General features: G+C 49.1%; 3 protein-coding genes across 5 annotated transcripts in view; 2 read left to right on the forward strand and 1 right to left on the reverse strand.

The window, feature by feature from the left end:
- The window catches only part of LOC122542065 (sodium-dependent neutral amino acid transporter B(0)AT2-like), a 186,851-nt gene that overhangs the window by 132,209 nt on the left and 33,495 nt on the right, over positions 1-21,147 (forward strand). The gene's annotated exons all lie outside the window — the stretch shown is intronic.
- LOC122542071 (uncharacterized) lies at positions 5,899-8,364 on the forward strand. 2 transcript variants are annotated; one of them, XM_087978163.1, is made up of 3 exons: positions 5,899-6,094; positions 6,258-7,100; positions 7,881-8,364. In XM_087978163.1, exons 2-3 carry the CDS (start codon positions 6,360-6,362, stop codon positions 8,082-8,084), a joined length of 945 nt encoding a protein of 314 aa, XP_087834289.1. In that variant the 5' UTR covers positions 5,899-6,094; positions 6,258-6,359; the 3' UTR covers positions 8,085-8,364. The 2 variants fall into 2 exon arrangements, with proteins under 2 accessions (XP_087834289.1, XP_043535321.1); XM_043679386.2 differs by having other exon boundaries at positions 5,899-6,030.
- LOC122542070 (nucleobindin-1) lies at positions 8,414-18,270 on the reverse strand. The gene is made up of 12 exons (XM_087978164.1): positions 18,141-18,270; positions 17,000-17,107; positions 16,713-16,845; positions 16,174-16,277; positions 15,581-15,766; positions 15,171-15,261; positions 14,930-14,988; positions 13,399-13,491; positions 11,331-11,420; positions 10,903-11,079; positions 10,324-10,426; positions 8,414-9,175 (listed from the first exon to the last, which is right to left on the reverse strand). The coding sequence occupies exons 1-12, from the start codon at positions 18,246-18,248 to the stop codon at positions 9,024-9,026; spliced, it is 1,404 nt and encodes a 467-aa protein (XP_087834290.1). The 5' UTR covers positions 18,249-18,270; the 3' UTR covers positions 8,414-9,023.

Raw genomic sequence — 21,147 nt, forward strand, 5'->3', positions numbered from 1 at the left:
CCTCCCCCACCCTCCCCAGCTGACGCTCTGGGGGACTTACCTACGGTGGCGAGCCTCGCGGAAATAATCTCCAAACTCGATGCGAAGATCGGCACCTTCATTAAAGAATCCCGAAGCCGATGGAATTCACTCTTGGCCGCGCTACAAAAGTACGACTGAGACATCGAGGAAATCGAGCGCCGAGTCGGAGGGGCGGAGCTAAAGGCCGCGAGCTCTGAGACTATAACAGAATCGGCTGAGGATCAGGTCTGAACTCTCGAACAGCGAGTCCAGACCTTAGAGAATATTTGCTTGCTGGGCCTTCCCGAACAGTTCCTCGAGCAGTGGCTTCCACAGCTGTTAAATCTGGAGGCTGGATCAGGCCGGGTAAGGGTAGAATGGGCCTACCGGGTCACAATACGCAGGCCCGGCTCGAACCAGCACCCCCGCCCGGTCCTGTTCCGGCTGCAGAGCTATAAGGTGAGGCAGATGCTCTTAGAAGCTTCCAGAAATCTTGGGAAAGATCCCCAAGCCATGATTTATAAAGGATGCAAGATCATGTTATTCCAGAACTTTTTCCCAGCTTTGGTCCGAAAAAGGAAGGTGTTTGACGAAGCGAAGAAATGTTTAAGGGACTTAAACATTCAGTATTCCTTGCGCTACCCAGCTACGCTATGCTTCAGCCATGAAGGATCCTTGTATAACTTCGGATCACCAGAAAAGGCCAAGGAATTTTTGGACTCTCAGATAAATTGTAAGAGTTAATTGATGTTGTTTTGCCCTCTCCCCACCCCAGTTTACCCCCCTTTCTTTTTCCTTACATTACCTTACTGTTTAATATTATCTCCAGGGGGTGGGGAGAAGGGTTTATTTATTTATTCTTCACTTATCGATCTTCTCTCCCCCCCCCCTTTTCTTTTAATATATATATATAGGCCAGGGGGTCTAGTTAATGTAGGCGGGGGGAGGTGGTTACCTTATCCTATTTTATCTCTGTCTTTAGGAGCGGGGTTGTTCTCCCCTGTTATTTGGTATTAATATATTTAATTATCATTTGTTGAGACTGTAATCTTATAGTTGTGTGAAAAACAAAGCTCACTCTTTTTTTTCTGTTTGATAGATTTTGGTTATTATTTATTTAAGATTTAATTGTATATCAATGTTTATACTTGGGTTTTTTTTTAGTTTTCTTTTGTAAACGTGTAAAAACATGTTAAATTTTCAATAAAAATATCTATAAAAAAAGACACTGCAGATAATGTGCAGAAACCATGGCTGACTGATACTTGGTGTGTAGAGACAAAATAAATAATTATATACATATGCCATCAGGTTTATATCAGGCTGGAAATAAACTTTTATTCCATATTTTCTTCAGGGTAAGTCCTGGGTTGCACTTAAATTCAAAAAGTGCTACCTGATGAAGGGGCTGCACTCCGAAAGCTAGTGCTTCCAAATAAACCCAGACTGTAACCTAGTGTTGTGTGATTTTTAACAAAAACAAAGGCTTCAGACTAGTACTGTAGGCCATCAGAACTAGGAGTCAGTTAAATAATAAATTGAAGAGGTAAAGTATGAGTGGCCCCTCATTGTTTTGAGGATCTGTAAAGGATGTAGCTCATAAACAGGCTCAAACTTCAAAAAAGGAAAAATTTCTGAAAAAATTGAGCATGTCTGGCAGCATCTAGTGGAGAGAAAGTTGCCAGACCTGCTGAGTTTCTCCAGCAATTTTTTTCTTTGTTTCAGCATCCACAGTTCTGTGATACTTAAATTAAAATGGAAATTTATCATCAAACACTCTGAACTGAAAAACAAGCTCCCTCTACACTGTCCCCCCATCAAACACTCCCAGAATAGGGTCAGCACGGGGTTAGATACAGATTAAAGCTTCCTGTCACCCCCCCACCCCCCCTCCCAATCGAGCACCCCCACCCAGGACAGGGACAGCACAGGGTTAGATACAGAGTAAAGCTTCCTGTCACCTCCCCCCCCCCCCCCCCCCCACTCCCCAATCGAGCACACCCAGGACAGGGTCAGCACGGGGTTAGATACAGAGTAATGCTCTCTTGAATCAAAGCCTGTTGTACAAAACAACCATAATTCTCTCAAACTTCCAAAGCAGGTAGAGTTTGTTACTTTGTCCAGGGATGGATTTGAGGGAAGATCAGATGGAAATCCATTGGGTGAGCGAATCATTGACGGACGCAACGACCAGGAGCGGAGTTTCTGTCAGATTTCCCAGCACAACTTCCAGCGCTTTGTGTGGGAATAGCAGAGAACGGCGAGACCAGAGGGTGGGGGAGAGGGAAGGGGGAGAGAGAGGGGGGAGTGGGGAGAGAGGGAGAGGGCGGGGGAGAGAGGGAGAGGGCGGGGGAGAGAGGGAAGGGGGAGAGAGAGAGGAGGGGGGGGGGTGGGGGAAGAGGGAAGGGGGAGAGAGAGGGGGGAGTGGGGAGAGAGGGAGAGGGCGGGGGAGAGAGGGAGAGGGCGGGGGAGAGAGGGAAGGGGGAGAGAGAGAGAGGGGGGTGGGGGAAGAGGGAAGGGGGAGAGAGAGGGGGGAGTGGGGAGAGAGGGAGAGGGCGGGTGAGAGAGAGAGAGGGGGATGGGGGAAGTGTGAAAGAGAAGGAGAAGGTTGTGGCAGATGGGTGGGGGGAGAGAGAGGGAGGGATGGGGGAATGGAAAGATGGGAAAGCGAGAGAAGGAGAGAAGGGGAACGGGTAGGGGGCTGCCTGCTCGGTGAAGGGCAGAGCGGTCGCTGGTTGTGGAGGTGGACCCAGTGTTGGCGAGGAATGGCCTCACGGTTGGAATATGAGATAACAGAAACAGAAACGGGCAGGAACTCTGCTGTAATGATCTGAAAATGTAAACTGTGATAGTCCAGTGAAAGTGAAAGTATCTGCAGAGAAATTTTCCCTGGGAGTTGCACAGGAGCCTGAGTGTCTGAGGGTCTAACCAGAGCTGAGCTGTAAACTACACACAGCATGGAGAGTCTGGGTACGCAGTCAGCATGCCATCATCCCTCCAGCACTCCCCCAAAACCTGACATTTTGTGGGAAAACCATTCCTTGATGAGCCAGGCTGTGACCTCCGAACTATCACCTCTCAGTGACCTCCCATTGTGGTTTGGCTCTGGGTAAATGGAGAGGTGTAAGGGAACAACAGTCTGCAGATAGAGAGGAGATAGTTCAGCTCCAGTGAAAGACAAGGCTCTGGTAAAGACAAGCGCCCTGAATGATAATCTGGGGAGTGAGAGTGAGAGTGTCAGACAAGAGTGTTTGACAGCTGGATGGTAAAGTGAGAGTTATGCTGAGAGTGAAAGTTCAGAAGGGCTAGTACTGAGACGTGGGGCTGATGAGGAGCAGAAACAAAAAGCAAAGGCTTGTCTTCACCAAGAAAAAGGAGCAGCGCTCCGAAAGCTAGTGCTTCCAAATAAACCTGTTGGATTTTAACCTGGTGTTGTGTGATTTTTAACGTTGTACACCCCAGTCCAACACCGGCTCCTCCACATCAAGAAAAAAACGAGGCTGCCAAAGTTTGTAATGAAAGAGCAGAGAGGCTGGGTGGGAGAAATATTAATAAAGAGAATGTATAAGAAAATCTAACTCCACTCGAAATTGGTAAGGTACCAGAAGAAACTGAATGAAGGATTGACCACATCTGCGATAACTAAAGGAGGATACAAGAAGCTGGAAGAATTGTAGCCTGTTTCTTGATTTATGTTCATGACTGTGACTTGGATTTTCAGGGTTCAACTTTAACATAAAATCATAAAACCATAAGATATAGGAACAGAATTAGGCCATTCAGTCCATCGAGTCTGATCCATCATTCAATCATGGCTGATAGATTTCTCAACTCCATTCTCCCACCTTCTCCCCAAAACCCTTGACTCACCCCCACTCCAAATCAATTAAGATCCTAACTATATCTGTCTTAAGTGCACTCAACGACTTGACCTCCACAGTCTAGATCAGAGTGGTGCTGGAAAAGCTCAGCAGGTCAGGCAGCATCCGAGGAGCAGGAAAATCGATGTTTTGGGCAAAAGCCCTTCATCAGGAAAGAGGCAGGGAGCCTGCAGAGTGGACAGATAAATGAGAGGATGGGGGTGGGGAGAAAGATGGAACGCCTCATCTTCCGTCTCGGAACACTTCAACCCCAGGGCATCAATGTGGACTTCACCAGTTTCCTCATTTCCCCTTCCCCCACCTCATCCCAGTTCCAACCTTCCAGCTCAGCACCGCCCTCATGACCTGTCCTACCTGCCTATCTTCCTTTTTACCTATCTACTCCACCCCCTCTCTGACCTATCACCTCCATCCCCACCCTCACTCACCCAGTGTACTCTTTGCTACTTTCTCCCCACCCCCACCCCCCTCTCATTTATCTCTCCAACCTGCAGGCACCCTGCCTCTATTCCTGATGAAGGGCTTTTGCCCAAAACGTCGATTTTCCTGTCCCTCGGATGCTGCCTGACCTGCTGTGCTTTTCCAGCACCACTCTAATCTAGACTCAGGTTTCCAGCATCTGCAGTCCTTGTTTTTACTGACTTGACCTCCACAGTCTTGCGCGGTAATTCAACAGATTCCTCACCCTCTGGCTGAAGAAATTCTCCTCATCTCAGTTCCCTTTCCCTCTGAGGCTGTGCCCTTGCGTCCCAGTCTCTCCTAATAGTGGAAAAATCTTCTCCATGTCCACTCTATCCGGGCCTGTGGGTATGCTGTATGTTTCATTTGGAAATGACACAATATTTGGAAGTGTCATGGACATTCAGGAAGAGACGTTGGGAGGATATAGACAGGATGGTGGAGTGTTGAGAGAGTGGTGCTGGAAAAGTACAGCAGGTCAGGCAGCATCCGAGGAGCAGGAGAGTCAATGTTTCAGGCATAAGCCCTTCATCAGTCATCCCCCTAGGATGGTGGAGTGGGCAGACACACAAAATTGAATGACCATTTTGATAGGAAGGATGAGAATTTTAGCTAAAGGACATCATCCTAAATGGATGTAGGAGCAGTGAGACCTAGGGATAGATGTCCTCAAACTATTGAGGGTTGCAGAGCAGATTAAGAAAGTAGTAAGGTCTGTGAATCCAACCCAGTCTTTACAAGTAGAGGTACAAAGAGAGGTATGAGGACCCTCAATAAAGTGTTGATTTGACTTGAAGATTGTGTTCAGTTTGGAGCACTGTATTTTAGAAAGATATAAAGATCGAGAGAGCATGGAGAAAAATAAGAAAACATTAATGGCTTAGGAATGTGGAATCTCAATGATGTGGATAGTTTGGAGTAGCTGAGACTGTTTTCCATGGAGTGGAGAGGTCTGAGAAGGCATTTGATAAATATATCCAAAACCAGGAAAGGTCTGGACAGAGTAAACAAAGAAAAACCACAGGACTCGAGAACACAGAAGGTAGGGCCATGGTGAGGTAGGAGAATGCTTTTCACCCAGTGAGTGATTCTCGCTGCAATGGGAAGTGGTACAATTTCAACATTTAAAAAACATTTTGATGGGCACATGGAAAGGAAAGGTTGAGAGGGGGACGGGCCAAATGCAGGCAAGTGGGACTAGCTCAGTTTGGGATATCTGGTCGGCACGGGTGGGTTGGGCCGAATGGCCTGTTCCTGTATGACCCAGTGACTGTGTCCTGGGCTGGAGGCAGGGTCAGTGCCTCCCGGGACAAGGCAGCGGTGACTCTGGGAGATCGGGAACCGGGATCACACTCCCTCAGGGCGAGCACGGGCACGATGGGCTGAACGGCTTCTCGCCGGAACCAACCGCTAAGGCGATGGGCGGGGCAGGGCTGTGACGTTAGGTGTGACGTTGTGAATGGGCGGGGACACGGTCCTGATTGGCTGGTGGTTACGTCAGCGCACAGAATAAAAACAGTCCCAGCGAGGAAAGGCGCACAGAACGATCCCACTGAAACCGGAAACACACAGAGAGATCCCAGAGCCAGAGCCGGACAGAGACCCCCCACCCAGCGGGACAGAGACCCAGCCACTGAGGGACCCACCGGGAGATGCCTGTCCCCACCGTGAGGGTGATCCACTGACGCAGGTAGAGAGGCCGCGGAGATCCGGGATGGAGCCGGAGCCGGGGAGAGCGAGAGCGGCAGCCTCAGGTACCCAGAGCCGGGGGCAGCCCGGGGACAGAGAGAGAGAGAGAGCTGTCCACCAGCACAAGCTGGATGGGCCGAATGCGCTCTCCTCGGAGGGAGGGGAGGTCTCTGATAGATTAATTGATGATTTATAATGATTTATTTCTTTTTGTTTTTGTTGTTGCAGTTAAATCTCGAGCTCGGTGGGCAGTACATTGATCCAGTCTACAGTTTCCCCAGTTGTGGGGAGTCCCATTGTGTCGGTACAAACTACAGGGGATTGAGAGAGATGGTGCAGAGCAGCAGCCTCATTTACCCACTGTCTGGGCACAGCAGTGAGGTATCAGCCCTGCAGAGAAAGACCACCATTCCTGAGGACCCCCTACCCCTGAGGATGGAAGCCTTGCCAGTTCACCTGGTCATTCTCCCTGCAGCCACTGGACAGGTGGCTGGGGGAGGTCAGAGGGACTCGGTGCCCACTTGTACCAATCCATACGTCCAGTCAATTATTGTACTGATGGAGCCAGCTGGGCAATTAGTGGAGGAGGACGATTGGCTCAGTGACTCAGAGGATGATGCTGTGTCCAGTGAGTGGTCTGTCGATGGTGAAGATGATTGTTCTGGTTACGAACAAAGTGACGAAAGTGAAGCTGATGAGCTTTGGAACTCCTTTTTTGACCATGACCCTTACAATCCCATGAACTTTTCAGCCCTGACCTGGCAGCAGAGCAGAGGAACTAATAAACAGAATTATAATGACTCAAAACCATGTGATGCTCAAGAGGCTGAGAATAATACTGACTCATTTGATCAAAATACTGATCTCTCTAAGTCACGGAGTGTCTCTGTCTGTGCTGCCACAAATCAATCCACTGATAGCAGAGAGATCAGAGACCAAAGTACTGAGCGACTAGAGGAGGTGGATGTACCTAGTCCTGGTTCAAAACCACTCCAACTTGACAATGAAGACTGTTCCATCCCAAGTGTGAAACCAAAAACATCCAAGTCAGATGGAAAAACTGTCAAAAAGGTGGGTTTTGATGTTCAAAGGTATTTGTAATTCACCTTTTGTCTGTCTCTGGATTATAGTGTAAGGTGCACTGTATCTGAGTAATCAGTTACTGTGGAAATTATGGGAACTTTGGGGAAATTCTGTGGCAATTTAATGTCCTCATCTGCTCAGGCACCAGTGACACAGCACTTGCTGCTGGAATTCCCTTGTGTAGTTGTACTGCTCAGCAGTCACATCCTCACCCCTCACACAGAACCTCCCTTACAGCAGGGGCCAGTATTGGGGGATGTCTCTGTAGTAACCGAGTCCAAGGTGAGGTTGTTGAAATGTGAGATTTCTTCATGTTTACCAGGCTGATGCAATGTTCCTCTAATAAAAACACAAAAGCAGAGTGACTCAGTCTGAGTGACTCTGACTCAGTCAACATGACTGGGTCTGATTCTCTCTGAACCCCTCCTGTTACTTTCACTTCCTGCATTTAGTTAAAACGAAATTTATTCCTAAGACCAGGATCTGACTTAACTCTAAATCAGAAACCTGCCCTATTTGGCCTTCTCATCTCACCCTGTGACTGGGGTTCAGACTCTGTTTTAGCCTGGAATGGTTAGTCAGATTTTAATTAAGTCACAAACTTAGGTGCTCTTCTGGTAGTGTCCCTACTTCTGAGCCAGGACACCTGGCTTCAGGCATGTCATAACTGCAAACAGGTCAGTTAGAAAATAACTTAATATGTACATCTATAAATGCCTAACTCCACTTGGATTGATGTAAATTAACCATTGTCTCCTCCTCCTGCAGGTTCGATTCTCTCCTGTGGTAACAGTGCATTCAATGATTGCATGGGATTTTGCCTATCGAGCTGCTCGAAAGGGTCCTTGGGAACAGTATGCACGGGACCGCAGTAGATTCCAGCGTAGGATTGCTGAAGCAGAGGCCGTGATCAGCCCCTGTTTCAATCCGGATCACAGGAACTGTGTGTGGAATAAGCTAGCTGGAGTTTAAACATTCCTGTGGAAAAAGCCCAAACTGTGCTAAACAGGAAGGAAGTACCAAAGTTAAACACTGACAAATATCCTCCTTGTCTGTGTTGAAACTGTGCACTGAGATACCAGTCAATGGAAATCTGACTTTACTAAGTTAATTATTTATAAAAACACTGCCAATGCAAAATAATATTTCATGATGGCTTTTTATATAGTCAGTAGTTTTGTGGCCCTGTGCTTACAAATGTCACTGGATAAAGATTGTTTATTTTAAAAAATTAAATATTGTACTTAACTGATCTTTCATGTTGAAATAATTGTTTATCAACTAAATTAATCACAGGTGCATTTTAAGTCACACCCTTTATTTTACAAATGGACACTAATCAAAACACACAATTTCAAGCTTTGCATTTAAATGCTAAAATAAGGTGCATTTTTACAAAAACCTCTTCTGCAGGATCTGTGAGGAAGAAACACTGAGCATTGATCCCCACCCCTGTAATTCCCATCATTAACAGTGTACAGAATTTGTTTTTAAAATAACAATGTTCTGGAACATTGAGCAAAACAGACAAGAATCCAGTTATTGTAAGAGTGGCAAAAAGTCAGATAATTACATTGAGAGAGCTCCAGTAACCTATAAGTCACTCAGGTAATTTAGAGTGAATATTACAGTTTCACCCTCTTCCGTCCCCAAATCCCCTTGTGCAACAGGGGTTAGACCCCAATGATATTGAAGACAAGCATCACATCCACGCTGCTGTCCCTTCCCCTTTGGACACACTCACTGGGCTGTTTGAGGAGGGAGGTTACAATATTTAAAATGATAGCCAGAGGTGCAAGGAGCTCTAACTCAACATATTTGTAGAAGTGGCTCACAAACAGAAATAAACTCCTTTTGAAAGGATGAAGACCCTGATTAAACAAACTCCCCTGTCCCAGAGTAGTTTGAAGGTTATTGAGGGACAGCTCCATCTGGCTGGCTCTCTCCAGGCTGTGTATCGTGGCCTGGAGCAGCTGGTTGGTCCGCTCGGTGACCAGGTGCACGGTCCAGTGTCTCCACCTCTGGCTGGACCTGAGCTGGCTCATTCACTGGAGCTTGGACATCTGAACAGAAGAGTCAAATATCAAGTTTACCACAGACAAGAGAAACACAACTCTCTCTCTCCGACTGAACAGAGCAGGAGACCTGTTAGAGACACAGTGGTTATTATCCTCTTTTGCTGACACAGTCTCTTGGACCTATTCTGGTTCAATGAATGCTGAGGCCAATGCAGGGTCTGCAGGTCAGGAGGAGCCTGGGGGTTGAGTAACCAAGGTTTGTGGAGGTGTGGACATGCACACATGCAAATCCTGAAGCACTTCCCTCCAGAAAGTCTCCTGCTGCTGCTGTGTCAGAATCCTGCCCAGTGGAGCTGGTTTTGAGACAGACTCTGGCCTCAATGCTGGGCAGGTTCTTGACCCTGACACAACGTCCAGGACTCCCAATACTAAACCAACCTCACATCAACCAAATCACAGGTTTTATTTTGTTGAGTGCTGGCACAGTGTTACACTGTAGAGAAAATAACTTGTCCTTTACCCAGGCCCACACCACCTCAGTGCACATGGGTGGGTAAGAATTGCCAGTGATACCCACAGCTGGGAACATAATGTCCAGCAAATTTGAGGAGTGCAGTGTAGTGGAGTTTAAAGTAGTTGTGTGAAAATTGCAAAGACCACTCTCTGCCAAAACACTGTGCACGTGATTAGTTTGGAGACTACAAACAGGAGACAGAAACACGGAGGTGAGGTGTAAAAACAAAATGAGAACGGAGAGGGCACAGCAAGGAGGAGAGAGCAAAACAGCTGGAGCTCTCAAGGAAAAGGGAGGACCAATCTGGCAGAGGTCTTAAAATAACAAAGGTTTTATAAGGTAGAATTAGAGAAAACATTTCCACTTGCAGGAAGCACAGAATTAATGGAATTGTGGCCAGAATGTTGGACACATTCCTCTGAAAGAGATGGGGTGAACAACTGAGATAGGTTTATGGGTGGAACAGAAACACCAATATGAAATAGTTGGGCCGACTGGTCTTGTTTGTAAACCCAATGTTGTTTTAATTGGTTTTGGAGGTTTTCAGAGAGTACAGAATCCCCACAGTGTCAGGGCTACAGACTGGCGCTCTGTAACTACGAGCCCTGCCTGCCCGCTCCACCACCTCCCTGACCCGCTCCCTGTGCCCCCCGCCTGCCTCCTCTGTCTCGCCCCTTACCTGCACGTGACTCTGGCGGCTGGAACTTGAGCTGACCTTCAGGACCAGATGGGGGGGCTTCAGCTTTCTGCTGGGATTTCTTCTGCTCCATCTGTAGCAAGGCCTAGGGTCACATGACAGTCAGATATGAACCAGTCTGGCTCAAATCAACAGCACACAGGTTATTATACATCCAAATCCGTCACAGCTTCTGGGGGACAATTCACTTCCCCATCCCAGGAGTGTCCCCGAGCTGACACATCCATGAGAGATCTGCACTCTCAGCAACCACTGAATCAGACAATCCTGTCTCTACTGTGTGCTGGGTCAGCTATCTCAACTGGCCTAAGGATCTTTAGGCGAGGCAGGGGCAGGAACTGGGTTACAATGGTCCCTGGTTTGGTGGGGGAGGGACAAACCTGAATGTGATGTCCCCATCATCAGACTGTAAGCTTCAACTCACTGTATCTCAGATCAGGGGGTGGGGGGAAAGAAAGAAAGAGATAGAGGGGAGGGGGGGTGGGAGAGACAGAGAGAGATGTGGACAGAGGGTGGGAGACAGTAACTATTAGTACAGGTAACAGTTTGTCCCTCGGTCACCTGCTGATATTCCTTCTTCTGAGCGTCCAGTTCATCTTGTCTTCGCTGTAAATCCTCCTGCTCCTTTCTGAGCTGCTCCACCTTCAGATTGAGTTCAGTCTCCTGTTGGCTCAGCTCCTTCTCATACTGCCGCAGCTCCTCCTCAGTGTAGATCTGAGTTTCATCCAGCAGGAAGGTCTGAGCGCACATATTCCAAGGTCATTCACACCAAACTTCACAAACTCTCCCATGGTCCTCTAACCCAGGTCCCAGCAACATTGACTCAACACTGTCCCCATAAACTCTTTGACCGGTTGTACACTGACCTTCCCATGATGTCCCACCCACCTACCACCCCCACCCCCAGCTGGGCACTGAATGCCCAGAACCTCTCCCTCCCGCCAGTAGCCAGATACTGACTGATCCCCATTTCCCTCCAGGACACTAACCTCCCATTCCTCTGGCTGCAGGAATTCCTTCTTCTCCGTGGATTTGAGGAACTCCTCGAGGCTGACGAGCCGATCCTTGTTTGTATCGACCTGTCCATGACCAAGAAACATTTGGGATTATGGTCAGCATGGACGTGTGCAACCGAAGAGTCTATTTCCATGCTGTATGACTGTATGAGAGAGTTCCTCGCTGATCTCCAGACAGTCTGATATTACCGCTCCTCAGCAGCACAGGGCTGTATCCAACTGGGACACTGCTCAGTCTGATTTCAAAACTGGAATTTTCCATCACATTGGAAACAGAAAGTATAAGGAGCTTTTACATTAGAAAATAATGGAAGATTTTAATTCCTGAGGAGGTATGAGTCTGACAAAAGAATAAGTTTCAGGATCAAATTGGCTACAATTTGACTGGAGGACGGAAGACATTGAGAGTGGTCCAACTCCAATTTCTTCTGTTGATAAGTTCTGTAGCAGAATAAATTGCACAAACAACCTCAACACCTCTATTAAACTCTGACTAAACTAATTGTTTATTGGTCTAGACTTACTTCCCTTAAAATATCATACACCCACATTTTCACAAGGTACTAATTGTGTACTACACAATACAATGATCTTGAGAAGCATACCAAACACCTTCTTCACCATCCTATCTACCTGCAACTCTACTTTCAAGGAGCTCTGAACCTGCACTCCAAGGTCTCTCTGTTCAGCAACACTCCCTAGGACCTTACCATTTAGTGCTGAAAATGTGTTGCTGGAAAAGCGCAGCAGGTCAGGCAGCATCCAGGGAACAGGAGAATCGACGTTTCGGGCATAAGCCCTTCTTCAGGAATGCTGCCCCTGGATGCTGCCTGACCTGCTGCGCTTTTCCAGCAACACATTTTCAGCTCTGATCTCCAGCATCTGCAGACCTCACTTTCTCCTTACCATTTAGTGTATAAGTCCTGCTAAGATTTGCTTTCCCAAAATGCATCGCCTTGCACTTATCTGAATTAAACTCCATCTGCCACTCTGGCCCATCTGAGGGAACCCTCTTCGCTGTCCACTACACCTCCAATTTTGGTGTCATCTGCAAACTTACTAACTGTACCTCTTATGCTCGCATCCAAATCATTTATATAAATGACAAAAAGTAGTGGACCCAGCACTGATCCTTGTGGCACTCCACTGGTCACAGGCCTCCAGTCTGAAAAACAACCCTCCACCACCACCATCTGTCGTCTACCTTCGAGCCAGGTCTATATCCAAATGGCTAGTTCTCCCTGTATTCCATGGGGAACCTTGTCGAACGCCTTACTGAAGCCCATACAGATCACATCCATCGCTCTGCCCTCATCAACCCTCTTTGTTACTTCTTCAAAAAAACTCAATCAAGTTTGCTCAATCAAGCCATGTTGACTATCCCTAATCGGTCCTTGCCTTTCCAAATACACGTACATCCTGTGCCTCAGGATTCCCTCCAACAACTTGCCCACCTCCGACGTCAGGCTCACTGATTTATAGTTCCCTGGTTTGTCCTTACCACCTTTCTTAAACAGTGGCACCACGTTTGCCAACCTATTGTCTTCCGGCACCTCACCTGTGACTATCCATGATACTGATATCTTAGTAAGAGGCCAAGCAATCACCTCCCTAGCTTCCCAGAGTTCTAGGGTACACCTGATCAGTCCTGGGGATTTATCCACCTTTATGTGTTTCAAGACGTCCAGGAATAGGAAGGGTTTGGAGGGATATGGGTCAGGTGCTGGCAGGTGGGACTAGATTGGCTTGGGATATCTGGTTGGCATGGACGAGTTGGACCGAAAGGATCTGTTTCTGCGCTGTACATCTCTATGACTCTTAAATTATTCCACCAGCATCATCACCGGATCTAACTGAAAACCAAAGAAACTGCAGATGCTGTAAATCAGAAACAAACAGAAATTGCTGGAAAAACTCAGGTCTAGCTGCAACTGTGAAGAGAAATCAGAGTTAATGATTTGGGTCAAGTGACCCTTCCGCAGAATGTGCGTTTTCGGTTCATCACAGGATCTACTGTCCCCTCCTGCCTGGAATGTCTCACCTCGTTCATCACGTGCTCCCGCATCCGAAGTCGTTCCTCCTCCATCTCCATCATGTCATCCTCCTCGTTTTTTGGGTCATACACTTTCTCCAGCTTGATGTGAGTGTTCATGGGGGAAGGAAGAGAGCGCCATGGATCAGCTTTATTGATAGAATATTGTCAAGTTTGGAACATGAAAGACAGAGAAATGCAACTCGGACAAAATGTTACTTCCAGCAGTTTGTCAACTCCTTGTGAACGAGTAAAGTTCAGTTACAGAGCGTGCTCTCTGGCACAATGCTCTCTGGGTGACTGACTTCACTGGATTAACACCAATACCTGAGGAAGGCAACAGCACAATGTCCTTCCCCTCTGGACAGGAGAGACAGTGATACAGAATTCACACTGACAACAGCAGCTCTGCTTTTTTCAAATTCATTCATGGGACATGGGTGTCGCTGGCTGGGCTCAGCATTTATTGTCCGTACCAAGTTACCCCTTGAGAAGGTGGTGGTGAGCTGCCTTCTTGAACTGCTGCAGTCCACAGTGCCCTTAGGGAAGGAACTCCAGGATTTTGACCCAGTGACAGTGAAGGAATGGCAATATGGCATCAATCAAGTCAGGGTGGTGAGCAGCTTGGAGGGGAACTTGCAGGGGATGGTGTTCCCATCTATCTGCTGCCCTTGTGCATCTAAATGGAAGGGGTCATGGGTTTGGAAGGTGCTGTCTGAGGAACAGTAGTGAATTTCTGCAGTAGACGTTACTGCAACTGAGCACTGTGGAGGAGGGACTGGATGTTTGTGGATGTGGTGCCAATCAAGCGGGCTGCTTTGTCCTGGTCTCAAGTTTCGTAAGTGGTATTGAACCTTCATGCACCGAGCTAAGTGGGGAATAGTCCATCACATTCTTGACGTCTGCCTCAGAGAGGGTGGAAAGGCCCTGGTGTGCGTGTGCATGCGTTAGGGGAGTCAAGTGTGAGTTACCTGTAGTAGAATTCCCAGTCTCTGACCAGCTCTAGTAGCCACTGTATTTATATAGCTAGTCCAATTCAGTTTGTGGTCAATGATAACCCGCAGAATATTAATAGCGAGGGATACAGTGAGGGCAATGCCATTCAATATCAAGCGAACATGCAAACTCCACACAGACAGTTGCCTGAGGGTCAGATTGAACCAGGGTCCCTGATGCTTTGAGGTAGCAATGCTCACCACTGGCCACTGTGCGGTCCCATACATCTCCCGAGTCTCTGGATTACCACCTCAACGAGAATAAGATTCGATGGGTCTGTTACTGAAGCAACAACTGCCAGAGCTGGGACCACAGGCAACGTGTTCTCATTTATAAGTTTGAAGGAATCACAAGAGCAGCCCCTCACCTGACCCCATCTTGCCCTGCAATCCATTCCAGACACCATCTCCCATTCCCCAGTCGCTCACAGGTTTCACTACCCGCGTAAACCCCCACACACCCACTGCCCAGATTCCCTGCTTCCCCTCCCTCCCTCTCCCCCCACCCCGAAGTCTGTGATTTAACTCTAAGTTCAGTCACTCACCTCTTTGGTAAACAAAGCTTCAAGCTCCTGCTCATCCAACACACCGTCACTGTTTGTGTCTGAAATACAGAGGACGGTGACAGTGAGAGCTCCGGCAGATAGTTTACAGAGCCCAGGCCCTGCACCCGGGCAGTGGGAGCGGGCCCAGCTGCTCACGGTCAGTAATCCCGGGTACAGTCAGCTGCCCGGGGAGTAGGGGGGTTTATGGGGGTCACTGCAGGGGCTGAGGTGGACACTTTACCGTGCAGTTTGAAGAAGGTTTTCGGATCAAACTCATTTGGATCCAGCCCATCCGTCTCTTCCCAAACTTCCTTCAGCTGATCCCGACTTCCCTGAGAGAACAAAACAGAGGTAACACCGATCCTCTCCATGTCCCTTCGGAAAAGGGGAGGACATCCTCGCTCAGTGCGGAAGATTGGAGTCTCGCAGCAACAAAGAACCCCCAACCCCTCATTGTGTGTGTGTGGGGGGGGGGGTCACCATCAGACCTTCTCTGGCCGGGTCATCTGACCCCACTGTGATCTGTGTCCTGCCCCTGGGCTCACCTAAATCCCCACCCCAGGCACCCCCCGAACCTCGGAGCCTCCCACCCCTGACCCAGGGTATCTCTGACCCAGTGTGCTCCCCCACCGACCCCGAGCCCCCACTCACCGGAACATTCACTTTCGGGTGCTCCTTATGTTTCTGTTTCAATTCTTTGAACCGAGCCTCCTCCATCTGCCGCTTCTCCCCATCCAATGTCTTCAGGTACTCCCTCCTCTCGTGTTCCTTCAGCATCTCGTAACGTTTGAACTCCTCGTGATGGGCCTGGTCATAATTCTCCAGGTCCTTGGTGGCCTGGACACAGAGCAGTGTATGGCCTCAATCCCAGAGAGCTGAGAACCCCACTCCCCTGTCCCTGTCCCCACCCCACCCCTTCCACGCTTTCCCCTCCCCGTCCAATCGTGATCCGCTCAGCCGCACCTCTCTCTCTTCCCACTGGAGTCAATCAAATCCCACACTCCTCCCTCGATCTGTTCTCCCGACTCACTACCCCGTCTCCGACTCTTCCCGAAACCCCCCCAATCCTTAACCAGGTCGGCTCACTTTCTCCCCCCACCTCCTCCCCTGCATTCCACACCCTCCCTCCCTCAGCCCCACACACCTCCCCTCCCCCCCCCCACCCCCCTGCATTCCACACCCTCCCTCAGCACCCCCCCCTTCCCCCCAGCAGCAGACAGTTCCACAACAGGGTCTGCCCTCACCGCTCGGATCAGTAGCTCCAGGTCTCGAGCTTCGAAAGTGTGGGAGTTCTTTGGGTCCAGATGTTCGATCTGCTTAAGCAGATTCAGGTGGTCGATCTGTACATCTGGGAAGGTGTTTGGGAAAGCAAACACAGTTTCATCAAACTGCTGAAGGACAGAGACTGACAAATTAACATGAACATCCCCACTCAATGTTTAAAACAAACACTGAACTAACCGTCAGGCAGCATCCAAGGAGCAGGGGAATCGACGTTTCGGGCATAAGCCCTTTGTCAGGATTCCTGATAAAGGGCTTTTGCCCGAAACGTCGATTCGCCTGCTCCTTGGACCCTGACTGACCTGCTGTGCTTTTCCAGCACCACACTCTTGACTCTGATGTCCAGCATCTGCAGTCCTCACTTTTCCCACTGAAATAATCGTGTCCTGAGTTCACCTCAGCCACAAACTCAGTCTGCGCCAACTCTCTGCTGTGATCATGTCCAAACCCGACACAGCTTTCCCCCCCAACTCCGCAGTTTATACAAAGCAGCAATATTTACTCTCTCCCTGCTCAGCGTCCATTTTGGCCCTGATGAGCATCCGTAACCTGGACACCTCTTGTCGTTTCAGCTCATCCAGCCTTGTGCGGATATGGTGACTGACTAAATCCAGCTCTGTGCTCAGCTTGCCACTCTGAAACACAAACAGCAACATCAAACTGTCAGGAGCTAGGCTATTGCTCAGCTAGAAAGTGCATGGACCTGGTCAGTGTCCCAGCACATCAGAGCATCCTGTGGTGCTCAGGAATCCTGCTCAGAGACACACTCAGCAGCAACTACATACTGACCTTTATATCCTCTACATCCGCCGTCTGCAGTTTCTCACGGAAATGGGTATCAGTCTCCAACACGTCGATCACTTCGCGGAGATATCGATCATAATATAAACCAGTGTCCTGCACAAGAGCAAAGAAACACTCAGAAAACAAGACAGAGAGATGGTCAACAAAGGAGCACTGGTTAGTGGTTTCCACATGTTGATTTTGGCTTTGCACTAAGTCTGTGTTCGAAAGGAGTACCAGTTATTTCTGTGTATTATCAGCAAGGATAAAAACATTACTAATGTGGGAGACAGAGACTCGACTGCACTGAATCTTGTGCAAGCCCCATCCATCAGGGGCAGCGGCGTCTCAGGAGCAAGTCTTGGAGATGCTGTTACTGGTTCACCGGGATGACAGTGGGAAGAAAGGGTTAAATTATGGGGACAGGCTGGAATTATAATCCCATTTTAGGATATAGAGGGACAACTTTTTAAGGTGTGGAAAATGTTAGGTGTTAGTAGAATGTACAGAAAGAAATAATTAGGCAACAGTGAGGATTGCAGATGCTGGAGATCAGAGTTGAGAGTGTGGTGCTGGAAAAGCACAGCAGGTCAGGCAGCGTCTGAGGAGCAGGAGAATTAACGCTTCGGGCAAAAGCCCTTCATCAGGAATGAGGTTGTGAGCTGAGGGGTCTAACAGAGAAAGAAAGAATTACCTCTAACTGGGAATTCGAGAACAAGTGGACAGAATCTTCAAAATGGAACCATGGCTGAGGGCAGGGAACGCTTCCTGAGACAAAGGCAGGTAAACAACCAAACTGAACGTTGGAAGGTTGGAGATGTTGAACATTCCTCCCCGCTCAACTTCCAAATATATCAACAGACTGACATTTGCAGGATCTCCAGTGGACCATATCTGCTGAGTATAAGGCACACAGGACAGGTCGGCCTCCTGAGTGCTGCCTGCCTCTGCTCAGCTTGTTGGTTTGTACAGGGACAGCTCAGTTATCAGGACAGCTAACCGATCACCCACAGTCCATGCTCCTGGTCATAGCATCACAGCCAATCTCAGCCGAATCCACAACCCTCTCACCCCTCGCTGTAGAGCACAGACTCCATCCCATCCCCAACCCCGTACACACCCAGGGCTGTGCACACTCAGCGCTCACCGTTGAGTCCGGTTTGATTTGATTTTCATCTTTTTTCTTTGTACGGTCGATGGGCACGGCCACAGCTGACACTAAGAGGCTGAAGAGAAGACACCGGCACAGCTCCATTTCTGAGATTCGTTTCAGAAACCTGTGACAAGGAGAGAGAGTGAACCTGACAGTGGGTCAATGAGGGAGCCACAAACTCAGAAACAGATAAATACACCCAAAGCCCCCATCATCCCGAAGAAACCACCACACCCACTGCTGCCCCCTCACCCCCACCCCTCCCTCACCCCCCCACCCCCCGCCCCTCCCTCACCCCCCCACCCCCCGCCCCTCCCTCACCCCTTCACCCCCCCGCCCCTCCCTCACCCCCCCACCCCCCGCCCCTCCCTCACCTCTTCACCCCCCCGCCCCTCCCTCACACCCCCACCCCCCCGCCCCTCCCTCACCCCTTCACCCCCCACCCCTCCCTCACCCCCCCACCCCCACCCCCACCCCCTCCCTCACCCCCCCACCCCCACCCCCTCCCTCACCCCCCCACCCCCACCCCTCACCCCCCCGCCCCTCCCTCACCCCTTCACCCCCTCGCCCCCCCCCCGCCCCTCCCTCACCCTCTGCCCCCGGCTGTATATATTCTATAGGTTATGACCTATATTTCTCCGACATTACATACATTAATGATCTATAAGCTGTACATTATAATCCCTGACCGTGTAACGCGCCCCCTTCTGTGATATATGACCCTATATATACATATGACCCTTTATATTTTCTATATGATCAGTGACCCCCGCACCTTCTCCGTTTTCCGCTAGGCCCCGGCCCTGGCTCCGCCTCCACCGTGACCTCACACGCACAGCGCGGAGTGACGTCATTACGGCGCCCCGCCCCCGGAAGTTAGTGACTGGGAAATAATCTCCTGGGGGGAGCAGGGCAGTGTCTGAGCTGCAGGTCCCACACACCAGCTCCTGGAGCCTCGCTCTCCCTGGAATCAATCACCTGGGTCTTGCAGTGCGGCGCACAATTCCGGAGTTTCCTCAAGGAGACAATCTCCTCAGGAGCAAGAGGGCACAAATTTGAAGAAAACCATTTTTAGATTAGATTAAAAATCACACAACACCAGGTTATAGTCCAACAGGTTTAATTGGAAGCACACTAGCTTTCGGAGTGACGCTCCTTCATCAGGTGATAGTGGAGGGCTCGATCGTAACACAGAATTTATAGCAAACACTTGCAGTGTGATGTAACTGAAATTATACATTGAAGAATTGATTGTCTGTTAAGCCTTTCATCTGTTAGAATACAGTGATAGTTTCACTTCTTTCATGTGTAAATCACAAAACCCTTATTTTAAAAGTTGCATTCTCGGGTTAGCTGTTAACAATGGTGATAGCCAGACAATATGTTGAAGATGGACAGCAATTCAGGCAGCATCGAGGAGCTTCAGCAAAATCGACGTTTCGGGCAAAAGCCCTTCATCAGGAATAAAGGCAGAGAGCCTGAAGCATGAAGAGATAAGCTAGAGGAGGGTGGGGGTGGGGAGAGAGTGTTTCCAGCATCTGCAGTCATTGTTTTTACCCTGTGTTGAAGATGTTAGCCCCCTGTCTTTAGATTGATTCCAATCTAAAAAGTGAAGTAACAGAGTTTTCCATAAATTCATGCAGTTTTTGAGCTCAGAGTTCGACATGAATCTATGTGGTTTTTGAGCAAAGTGCAATGTAACTTTGTACCAAAAAAATTCACCACACACAATATATATGTGTGCATGTGGGTCGTTGTCTGTCTGTGTGTGTGTCTGTCTGGGGTGGGGGTTGCGAGTGTGAGAAAGTGTGTGTGTCTGAGTATAGTGAGTGCAGAGTGTCTTAAGTCTGTGAGAGGGTGTATGTGTGGGAGTCTGTGTGTCTATAACGGTGTGTGTGGGTGTCTGTGTGCGCGTCTGTGTGTATCTGTGTCCGTGTGCATGTGAGAGTGTGTGTGTAGTGCAATGGTGATCACCTGTAATGTGACATGAACCCAAGGTCCCGGTTGAGGCCCTCCCTATGGGTACCGAACTTAGCTATCAGCCTCTGCTCAGCCACTTTCCTCTGCTGCCTGTCCCGAAGTCCACCTTGGAGGATGGTCACCCGAAGGTCCGAGGCTGAATGTCCTGGACCACTGAAGTGTTCCCCAACTGGGAGGGAACCCTCCTGTCTGTTGGTTGTTGTGCGGTGCCCATTCATCCGTTGTCGTAGCCTTTGCTCAGTTTCCCCAATGTACCATGCCTCTGGGCATCCCTGCCTGCAACGTATAAGATAGACATAGTTGGCTGAGTCACATGAGTACCTGCCATGTACACGGCGGGAGGTGTTCCCACGCGTAATAGTGGTATGTCCACAATCTGACACGTTTTGCAGCGTCCACCGTGACAGGGTTGTGTGGAGTTGTCCTGAGAGACAGGCAGTTTGCTACGAACAATGATCTGTTTGAGGTTTGGTGGTTGTTTAAAGGCAAGGAATGTAGGTGTGGGGAAGATCTTGGTGAGGTGCTCATCTCCATTGATAATGTTTTGCAGGTCACGAAGAACATGGTGTAATTTTCCAGTAGATTAGATTACTTACAGTGTGGAAACAGGCCCTTCGGCCCAACAAGTCCACACCGCCCCGCCGAAGCACAACCCACCCATACCCCTACATTTACCCCTTACCTAACACTACGGGCAATTTAGCATGGCCAATTCACCTGACCTGCACATCTTTGGACTGTGGGAGGAAACCGGAGCACCCAGAGGAAACCCACGCAGACACGGGGAGAACGTGCAAACTCCACACAGTCAGTCGCCTGAGGCGGGAATTGAACTCAGGTCTCTGGCGCTGTGAGGCAGCAGTGCTAACCACTGTGCCACCGTGCCGCCCACAACCATTTGCACACAGCAGCTGCTGGAGTTCGGAATGAACTGCCTGAGAATGCTGCAGATAGATTCAATCAAAGTTACCAAGACGGGATAGAATGATTAACTTAATGTAAATAATGTGCCAGCATAAGC

This window comes from Chiloscyllium plagiosum, unplaced genomic scaffold (assembly GCF_037043375.1).
Source record: "Chiloscyllium plagiosum isolate Xiang-an unplaced genomic scaffold, Cpla_swu_hap1 HiC_scaffold_33, whole genome shotgun sequence".
NCBI classification, from domain to species: Eukaryota; Metazoa; Chordata; class Chondrichthyes; order Orectolobiformes; family Hemiscylliidae; genus Chiloscyllium; species Chiloscyllium plagiosum.

Coding starts and splice junctions, on each gene's coding strand:
- LOC122542071 (XM_087978163.1), top strand. CDS start 6,360: ATGGTGCAGAGCAGCAGCCTCATTTACCCACTGTCTGGGCACAGCAGT. Junction 7,101..7,880: donor ATGGAAAAACTGTCAAAAAG/GTGGGTTTTGAT, acceptor CTCCTCCTGCAG/GTTCGATTCTCTCCTGTGGT.
- LOC122542070 (XM_087978164.1), bottom strand. CDS start 18,248: ATGGAGCTGTGCCGGTGTCTTCTCTTCAGCCTCTTAGTGTCAGCTGTG. Junction 13,492..14,929: donor AAGCTTTGTTTACCAAAGAG/GTGAGTGACTGA, acceptor ACTCACATCAAG/CTGGAGAAAGTGTATGACCC. Junction 10,427..10,902: donor AGAAGAAGGAATATCAGCAG/GTGACCGAGGGA, acceptor ATGTGACCCTAG/GCCTTGCTACAGATGGAGCA.